This window comes from Centrocercus urophasianus, unplaced genomic scaffold (genome assembly GCF_019232065.1).
Source record: "Centrocercus urophasianus isolate 14NV4802_14NV808 unplaced genomic scaffold, USGS_Curo_1.0 seq_22, whole genome shotgun sequence".
In the NCBI taxonomy this organism is placed as follows: Eukaryota; Metazoa; Chordata; class Aves; order Galliformes; family Phasianidae; genus Centrocercus; species Centrocercus urophasianus.
Window position 1 is genome coordinate 15,145,328 of NW_024884778.1, and position 10,093 is coordinate 15,155,420.

General features: G+C 42.6%; 1 protein-coding gene across 11 annotated transcripts in view; it reads right to left on the reverse strand.

Annotated features, from left to right (window-relative positions):
• SYN2 (synapsin II) overlaps positions 1 to 9,567 on the reverse strand; it is a 144,475-nt gene extending 134,908 nt beyond the window's left edge. For all 11 annotated transcript variants that reach the window (XR_006169712.1, XR_006169711.1, XR_006169713.1 and 8 more), the window contains exon 1: positions 9,136 to 9,567. Coding sequence is in view for 4 of the 11 variants with exons in the window: in XM_042823597.1 (XP_042679531.1) it covers positions 9,136 to 9,500 (365 nt within the window). In the remaining 7 variants the exon portion in view is untranslated. The remainder of the gene's footprint in view (positions 1 to 9,135) is intronic.
• Positions 9,568 to 10,093: the final 526 nt, after the last annotated feature.

A 10,093-nucleotide genomic window follows, 5' to 3' on the forward strand; every position in this document is an offset into this window, starting at 1 on the left:
ATCTATGAACTTCCTTTCTTTAACAGGATATTTAGCACAAATGTTACAAATTCTGGATTTTCAGGCAGCTTGCTACATTTCACGTCCAAGAACATACGGGGTATCTTCAATTACTGTTATTATTGGAAAAACAGAATGTGCCTTCTTTAAAACAATAAATGTAGATTTAATGGGACAAACTTGTTTTCGTATATTTACCCTAGTTTGTAGCTAGAAATTTATGAGCAGCACGTCATACATTTTTCTTCTTTCGGATAAAAGGTGACAAATTAAAACCAGGAGTAAACTTCCCAGAATAACCAAGTGATCCCTGAAAAGTGGTTTGAAATTTCTCTTTTGAATAGTATCAACTAGTATAAAATTTGTTACTAACCTACAACTTCCCCGAAAATCCATTGGTAGCACATGCAAGTACTTAACTGCTCACATGGAAAAGCAAATTGCAAGAGCAAATAAACAAATGTTGAGACATTCCACAGCCAGTAAGTGGCTTTACACCTTTCATTGTCATTCGTTTGACTCCACAGTACTTTCATGCTAAATATTCCATTTTTGTTTCAACATAAAGGTCAAATGAGGACTTGTTAATAATAAAAAAAAAAAAAGACAACTAAATGGAAAACACAGATTGAGCTTTCCTCTTCATCTTATCTACACAATTGCAATAACAATTCAAGAAAAAAACAACAAATTCTGACATTATTAAAGAAAGATTGCAGCTTTTAAATAATTCTAGAAGTTTTCTGTCTTATTTCTTGACACAGTTTAGATAAATGACTGCACACAGTCCTCAGAATGCCCTCAGCAGTATTAATGGAGACAGCTGATAAAGAGAATTGTAGAAGACAGTAACTGCATTACTAACAGTTCAATTTGAGCGTGAACAGAAATAAAACTATTCCATGTGAAGAGAATAAAAGTATATAGGTTGAGCCTGCATCCTGGCACTTAATTTCTTTTAAAGGATAGGGGTGATGAATGTACTTTCATAACATTAACCACCTGATCAGAGCTGTTTGTAACTTCTTTTTTCCTCTATTAGCATCCTTAAAGAACTGCTACTAGTTTCACATGCATGGATTTTTACCGAGTTTACAGACAAAACAAAATAATTCATGAAGGACAATCGTGGTCAGGGCATTCAGGAAAGCATCCCTGCTTTACTGCAGAAAGAAAAATATGCATGTGTATATATGCACACACACACCTTTATACGGGTCCACAATAAAGCTGCTCTTTGTGGTACATAAAATGAAACCCAATTTACATGCTAACTGCTATCTGTTACAATACACGAGCCAAATGCAGACCCAGCAGAGATGTTGACTTTGACCAACCATGCATTAAAACAAGCTGCTTTTACTGATTAATATAATTTACTTTGATTTACATATTGCACATAATCCTATTTTTCACCATGAATGTTATTTCCTAGATTCCTAAAACTAAAAATATTCCCCTGTTGAGGAGCATGGCACATAGAGCTAAAGCATTTCCACACAGAGTCTAAGAACTTGTAATTTTGCTCCGGCAGAATCTCTTCTCATCTCAAGAAGTGGGTCCCATTCTGAGGATCAATAGTAGGGAGTTCGTTCCTCTGAAAACACTGCACCCGAACTGCCTTCAGTTACAGTTTCTGGCACCAGACTGGCTGATGGTGCCATGTGCCATTTTTCTTCTCTGTTTGGTAAGGGATGAAACAAGAGGTGATCACCCTCCATTAGACACCACGCACCCCATGGTGCTTTTTACAGAAACATGGAAAGTGCATTTACACTCCTGTCTGCACATGGCAAAACCACATCTGATGCCCATGGAGGGAAGAAAAAGCTTGAACTCTCCTGCCCCTTTTGTTGAGAGTTCAGTAACTACAAAAAATGCTCCGAGTCCAAACATGGGTGTCCAGAGGTGAAAGCTGTTAAAAGACTATTCCTGCTCAGCAACTTCAGTGACATCCCATGCATCTTCTGCTCACTTCAGTAACTGGTACACAGAAAGAGGGATGAAAACAGCTGCTGCACGTAGGTAAGAAAAAAAGAAAAAGTTTAAAAAAGAAACCTGAAGTCCCATCTTCTTCAGCACAGCCTACTGGATCCATCCCTTAATTGAATCCCATCTCTGCTGATGTTTGCAATTCAGAAAGAAGCAGAGTAAGCAGGCATCCTCTGGTGGCCTTCATCAGCCCAGGCAGCTCACTTGCTCAGAGGCAGCCACAATCACACTGAGAAAAGCAGATGTCCCATGCTATTGCCTGACACTGCCAAACCAGAAAACAGTCAGCTTTAGGTACAGCTTGAGGGCTGGTGCTGTTCTGCTCTAGATGCTGTTCTGCCTGAAAAATCAGTCCCCTCTAGAGCAATATTCCAAAGAACAGGCTGCAATTTCCACTGCTGCAAAGTTACCAAACAGTGACTGAAAGAGACAGAAGTAGCTGATTCGTAAAAGCAGCAGCTCACTGCTAAAAGCAACAAGTTAACAAATATAATACTATCTTTACAAGCCACATTCTAGTAACAGCAGAATTTGATGGAAAGGATCACAGGGCTGTCCACAGGAAAACCAGCAAGAGCTTCTATAGATTTAAGACTGTCTTCTGAATTACCATTTATATAACTTTCGCTTGCAAATATACAAACAGATTTACATTGGTCATCAACTTTTTTTTTTTTTTTTTTTTTTTTAATCAGTGTTTATCAGAGTTTGTGACTATTTCTGTTTCAGCCAGGTGGATACACACTTGTGGTGAAAGTAGTACTGGAAAATTGATAAACAAAACAATTTTCCCACTTTTTTGCAAGTCTCCAATTGCTCATAGTCTGCACTTATGTTGCCACGAATACTCATATACCCACATTCTCCTCCATCCAGCTGTTTAAAAGTGCACTGGCTCCCTTCTCAGAAGTCAGTTTGACTTAGCACAGACAGAGCTGCTTAATTAGCAGAAGCAGCAATGCAATCAAGCAAATATTTTACATCCTAGACCAAGCCATAATGTCCTCCCACCCATGGCACTTTTAAGGTCTTATCACTTTCTTACACTTTTTTTCCACTCTACATTGTAAATAGCCTCATCTTTGGGACAAATATTATTATTTCAGGCAATATTTACTTCACAGCTGATGGCTCTCCTCACCATTTCTTTACAGCTCTTCCACCTACTTGTAATTACTCTTTCATCTAGCAGTTTTCATCCAGTCTGGCCTAGAATTCTTCTTCAGAGATCCTGTACCCAAATACAACTTTCTGTACTTCTTGTTCCTTTCTTCAGGCACATTTTATTCACAAACAGTAAGGTCTTACCATATTGTTTTTAAATTCAAAGTGTATTTTATCTACAAATATATAAAATATTAAAGAGATTTCCATAGTTTAGAGCAGTTGCTGGGGGCAAGCTGGATGAATACTGAAGGTAATAAAATTCTGTGATACTGCATACAAACCATCTCACTGTACTATTAAGAACTGGGTACTAAAAATGCAAATGCTGAAGTGTTATATCAAGAATATACTGCAAGAATGTTTATTTAGCATTGATCTTCGGGAGAAACATGGTTGTAATAAAAACAACTATAGCTTGCTGTGTCCTGTAGTTTTTACAGAACAGAGACTAACGCATCTGCTTAAAACAGAAACAGCTCAAAACACAGAAAGTCCTCTGGAGACATTTCACTTTTCAACTAACTAGACTGCAAGATTCACTCCTATTCCAACTATGGCGGAGGGGATGGCAGACAAAATCAAAAATGAACACATACAGAATGTGCAAGCTTCTAATGAACATCTCATGCACACTAAGTTGCCTGAAATTACATCACAGCACACAAGAAACTGTTTAAATAGAGAAATACACAATCTGGAGGATAAAAGCTCTTTCCAGAAAGAGTTTTCTACTTCTATTTTTTATAAATATCTTGTCAAAAGGCAATCTCTATTGTATACTGTGTTTTGCTATTTATACTAAAGCACTCAAGCATTAGAGAACTGAAGGTGAACTAAAAAACCCTCTGGAATCTTCTCCTGCATTATCATCAAATCCTAGCACACACATCATCTGGTGAAGAACTATATCAGCTGGCCATTTCAGAGTACAGACATGAAGTACTATTTGAATAAGACTGTTCAATGCTACAAATTCAGATTTGTAAACACGTTACTATGCCATTCACTTCAGTTGGTTCAGCTGCATGCCCTCCTTCTTAAATTCTTGCTCAACATTCACTGAAGATTAAAAAAAAAAAGAAAAGAAAGAAGAAGGGGACAAAGAACAAATAACGAGGCATATTGTTCCATAGCTTCATCCCTTCAGTAAAAGCTATTTGGTTTTTCATACCTTACCAGTAGATAAGAATTCAAAATAAAAATTTCTGGAACAGCTCACATTGTTTCATCCGTCCTCTCAGACAGCAGAAAGACATGCTGCTTGTGCTCATGGCAACGTTACTTTTGGTCATTATAATGCTCTAATGCCACAGAAAGCACAGTAGTAACAGCAGAGCAGCAAGGTCCTAGGCTGCAGCAACAGAAGACTTGCTCAAATGCAACAGCTGTGCACATAGAAACTAAGAAAAGAACCTGCTTACTTTCAGAAGGTCTCAGGCACACAAGAATCTCCAGTGAGATACTCTCACCTCCAGTGCCAACCCTTAAATGAGGGCTGGGAAGAGGTGGATCCTGGCTCCACCCCTTTCAGCCATTCAGGTGCATTGCATTGCGAACAACTGAGTTCCACTGGGTTGCCCTGACTTCCCACCAGGCGTTCCATCTGGTGGATGGTTCAGGCCATGATTGAGCATTTCTGTTACAGTCATGTCTTCTTTAAGTATGTTGCTATTTTGATTTTAAAAAATGCAGAGCTTTAGCATAGAGTTAACTGCAATGTGTGCTGAGATGTAGGACCAGTCTAACCACCTGCTTGCAAGGAGCTATCTAAGCACATGCTGGTTTCATGTTACAATCTGCTTGCCATCCCACTTTTAAGACTATTAGGAACTTAGTCCAAAGGCCATAACCTTAACGAGTCTGCAGGGTTGCCAATTCTTTAAGATACAGATGAAATTTCTCACTAAGATCACTTTAAAACACTTTAAAACTTTTAAAGCTTGTAGTATGCAAGTTGTTTGGCAGTTACACCTAACAGCATCACAAGTATCTTTAACTGAAACTGTTTTCAGTTGCCTGGACAACTGCAAAATAAATAAATAAATAAAACTGAAGTAAATTTCTGTATCATAAATCAGTGTCTTTCTGCACTGAGACAATGCCAGAAAGACTAAAAACATCACGATGAGCAATATTAGCCCATAGCACAAGGATTTTGGAAACAATTTTCTGGACCTATCACAACATAGGTAACTACTAAAGCAGCAGATATCACAAGAAATGTGTAATCATTGGGATGGAGAGAAAAGTAGAGCAGAAATACACTGATACTTACAAGATTTGTGCTTTTCCCATCTGCTTCTTTCATCACTACGGCCAATGAGTCAATCTTTGAAGCACGAGACCAGGCAAGCAATGGTTACTTTTCAGCATGTAAACAACTCTCCAAATATACATAAGCTTTCAATAAAGACAAGGATTTACATACGCAGCATTTTGGCACCTTGCCACTGATGTACACCCTCTAATCAATTGCTCACACAGAACTGAATATTCAGCACATTTTGCATGCAGAACAAAATGGTTATTTCCTGAAGAAACTGAATATATTGTAAAATAAACATGTCTAGCTGATAATTTTACAGCAGAACAGCTGGAAAAGGAGAATTAAAAGAAAAGGTGAAGCGAAATATCTAGCTTTTATTTCAGCTCTGTCACTAGGCTCTTGAATGACCTTGAGCAAATGATTTTACTTCTTAGCTTCTTCCATTTGTAAAAATAGCAACACAGATACTTAAACCTGCAAAATAATCAGGCTGAAGTCTATTATATAAAGTCTAAAGGTAAAAAGTGGTTCTTTGAAGCTTTCCCCTCCCTAACAGATCCATGAAGTGCCTGGAATCATACATTTTTCCACCAAAATGATTTCTACCTTTTAAATACATTGCAAGGTTCTCAACTAGATGTGGTAACTTGGGAAAAGGATCTAGATATCAGTGAAGGTATTACAAATATCTGTTTAGTATGCAGCTGCAGATGAAAAGAACATGATGCTGAAATGCATAAAGAATGGGCCAGAAAATAAGAGGAGCTTTTCCACTGCTTCTATATAAATGAATAGCACTGCTTTATCTGAAGGAGTGTTGGAATTACAAGTCATCCCTTCTTTATAGTGATAGCTTAGAATGAGAGAAAGCTTCAAATATAATTGACAAAAATGACTGTTGTTTTCTTCCACCTTTGCACCAAAAGATCATTTGTTGTAGAAGGAGACCAGGAGAACCAGAAGCACTGAATATAGCTTGTCTTGGGTTTGCCTATGGAAGATGACTGAAAGCCTTATCCTTGTTTTATTCCTTCACTTGTCTTGGAGGCAGGAGTAACAGTATTAACTGATACAAAGCCTTTGACATCAGCTTGTCTTATTGGAAGTCCTTGAAGGTCCCTCTCATTTACATAGCTGCAAGTTTCGGAAGAGCATGTAGGGGAATAATTTTTCACAGTTCTAACACGGAGTTGATTGAGTGTTAGTAGAGTAATGAGCATGGTTTGACAAGATGACTATACTTGCTTTCGTTCCTTAAAGATTTATTTCTTTCCCTAAAGACAAGATAGCATGGCAAAATAAGCAAATGAGCACAGGTAAGTTAATTTCCTTATGCCATAAAAGAAACAGTAAAAGAATAATTTCAAAGCCTGTGAAAGGAAAAGCTTTTTACAACAAGAAAATGATAGAAAGCACTGCGATCAAGATTAAGAATGCTAACAACTGGACATTCATTTATTTGTAAAATAACCCATATGAATCCAGTAGCAACAACAACACTGGAAGGGTTAGTACATCTCAGACTTCAAGCATGAATTAATTTCTAATAGAAATTAAACATAACAGAAACACAATGTACTTTTGGCGCTAAAATTAAGGAACAATATGTCTAGCTCACAAAAGAAGGTGCATAATACATACTCCAGAGCTTGCTAGAAAGAGGATACTGATTTAGTAGGATTGCATTATGATCCAGGTGGAAATTCTTTGATTTCTATTGAGACTGCAACCCAAAGGCAACAGACACACTTTCAATTTAAGGAAAACACAATGCAGCTCAAAATTCCCAGCACGTAATCTTCATCTCAGGATTAAATAAATCAACTGAAATCATTTCTCAGGAATCTATATTTAGCATAAGAGATTTACTTGGTATTGAGGTTTTTGTTGTTATTGACAGTATTTTTTCCATGTATCACATGACAGCAGCTCTACATTCCTCATCTCACTAAATCTTACGTCAGTGCATCATACCAGGCAGGGAGCTGGAGGAAGAGCCAGGAGATCATTGTCATTTATCTATTGCCACCTCCAGCCTTCAATATAATTATCACTTATAGTGCAGTCCAAGCCTGCTCATAAGCATGATACAGTCAAATCCTGTTGCAATACCTTCCAACATGGGTGTCCAAAATTCCAAAGATACAGAACAAACTTTTCTGCATATGTTATCAGAATACACACATTTGTATTTCAACGCTTACTTTAAAATCCCCAATTTCAGCCTGGTTTGCTTTTCAGAGGAAAAACAGACAGTACCAGCACAGTACCAAGAAACTGTTCTTGATACAACTACTATGTATCCACATCACATACCATTGGAAGGAAAAAAACACAGAAAAAGCAGGCAAGCATGACCTTGTGTACATTTGAGAATGTATCTGGCCACCTACCTGAACTGCAGTTGGTGGCATTCACAAAATAGACCTTTACGAGCTTCAATTTTGCTGAAATACTGTGTTCACATTGAATGCATTTATCAAGTATGCAAAACATTCCATGGTTATAATACACAGGTTGGCTTCAGTACCAGAAACAAACTTCATGAACACAGTTCATGGTAGGGTAGTTATTCAATTTACCAAGCAGAAATACATGCACTGTAGAATATCAAATAAACAGATGTATCTGCAAGGCTGTGAGCAGTGTCCATGGATGCATCTCCGTGACGTAGGCACAGAGGCTCTCTGTAGTCTGGCAGATACAACAACCTTGTCGGGTTTGTTGTTTGCTTTTAAAGGGAGACATAACAGGTGACATTATCTTAACGAACGTAGTACCTTTGCTATGGATAATTCCACTTTATCATGCATAAATTTCTGTATTGAATATTATATTAAAGTACCATTTCAAAGCAAACGATCTCAAATCAGAACTGCCCACGTACGTCTAGGCAGCGGGGATACAAATTCGAGAAGCTGACAGTAAAATCACAGACCCACAATCCATTACCGAATGATGTCAGTGCTGTAACAACATACTTGTTTTACTCCGTATTATTTTTAGGCACAATTTAGATATTATACACCGCAATTGGTGACACTGCGCGAGGGGATTCACAGCTTGACACGTAAACACACGGCAGGGAAAGATGATAAAGGTGAATAAACGTACATCTTTCTGTAAACGACAACATTCAGCACAGTCCTATACGGCAAACGGCTCTGAAGAAGCGGTGACCTCTCCCCCGGGCAACAGAAGGAACGAGTTGCAGTACAAGTTTAGCTTTGGTAAATCACACGGGGAAGCAAAGCAAAGCCCAGCTGTTAATTACCCTAATCACCACACGCACGCACAGAGCTAAGGCACAGCTGCGGGCTCGCCGCCGATCTGCCGAAGGACCTTCGCCCCAGCACGCATCTCAGCAGCGGTGAGCCGAGCACGAAAACAAGCTCACCGATGTGAATCAGCGCACGTAGCGCCACGGCATCCAAAACAAATTCGCGCCCCCCGCGCTCGCACGCGGTGTTTATTTCACTGAATACATGACACGCCGTTTCGGTGCGGCAGACAAGCTTTATTGAGCGTGCCGACGGACGCGGCTCCAGTCCCTGCCGGCTCCGGGGCTTCGGTCCGGGCACTGTCTTCCAGCCCGGCTGCGGGCAGCCCCTCCCGCCCCGCACCGCCCCCAGGGATCCCGCGGCACGGGAAGGGGAGCGGGGCCGCGAGGGACGGGCAAGGGAAGGGAGCGCGAGGCCGGGGGCACCTACCAGTCCGTGTGCGGCTCGTCGACGACCAGCAGCAGCTTGAACTTTCTGCCGGCGGCCGACGAGGCGGAGGTGGGGTCCACCAACCCGGCCGAGGCCGCCGTCTGCTTCACGGCGTTGGACAGGGAGCTGAAGAAGCTGCTGCCCGCCGACTGCTGCGGCGGCGGCGGCTGCTGCTGGGGGGGCGCCGACTGCGGCGGCTGCCGGCGCTCCGCGGCCGGGGAGCCCGAGGCGGGCGCCGAGGAGGCCGAGGGCGGCGGCGGCGGCGGCTGCTGCGGGTCCGGCCGCTGCAGGTCCGTCATGTAGCCATTGGGCAGGTTGGCGATGAAGCTGCTGTCCGAGAGCCTGCGCCGCAGAAAGTTCATCATCTGGCCGGGCGGGAGAAAGGCGAGGCTCTGGAGGGCGGCTGGACGAGGGCTCGGAGCCGGGCGGGAGGGCGGCGGGCGCCGCGGCGGGCTCTGCGATCCGCAGCCGGGCTCGGTCGCCGCCTCACTGCCGACCGGGGCGGGGAGGCGCTGCCTTCACGACAGCCGCTGCGGCTCGCGCGCCTCCGCCGCTCCCGCCCGCCCGCCTCCAGGGGGCAGCAGCGCGCGCGCGGCGGCGGCGCGGAGCTGAGGGGAGGCCGCGGGGCGAAGGGCGGCGGGACGCGGTGGAGCGGTTGGCCCGCCGCGCCTTCTGCTGGGCTGGATCCGCCTTGGCGCTGAGCGTGGCAGCGGCTGTAGCTAAGCTAAAACCCCGCCGTGAAGCATCTTTCGGGCTACGCGAGCTGCCGGGCTCGGTCCGTCACCCGGTGCAACAGTCAAGGCGCGAAGCTGTGCGGCGCTTGGCGTCAAGCGCGTGTGCGAATGAGGTTTTATTTATAAGCAAACAGCACGGGGCAGAGCAGCAGCAGCAGCACTCTCCAAGCCGAGCTGTTTGCAGTTGCGCTCAGCACGCAGCGATGGGCTGCGCGTGCCGTGAG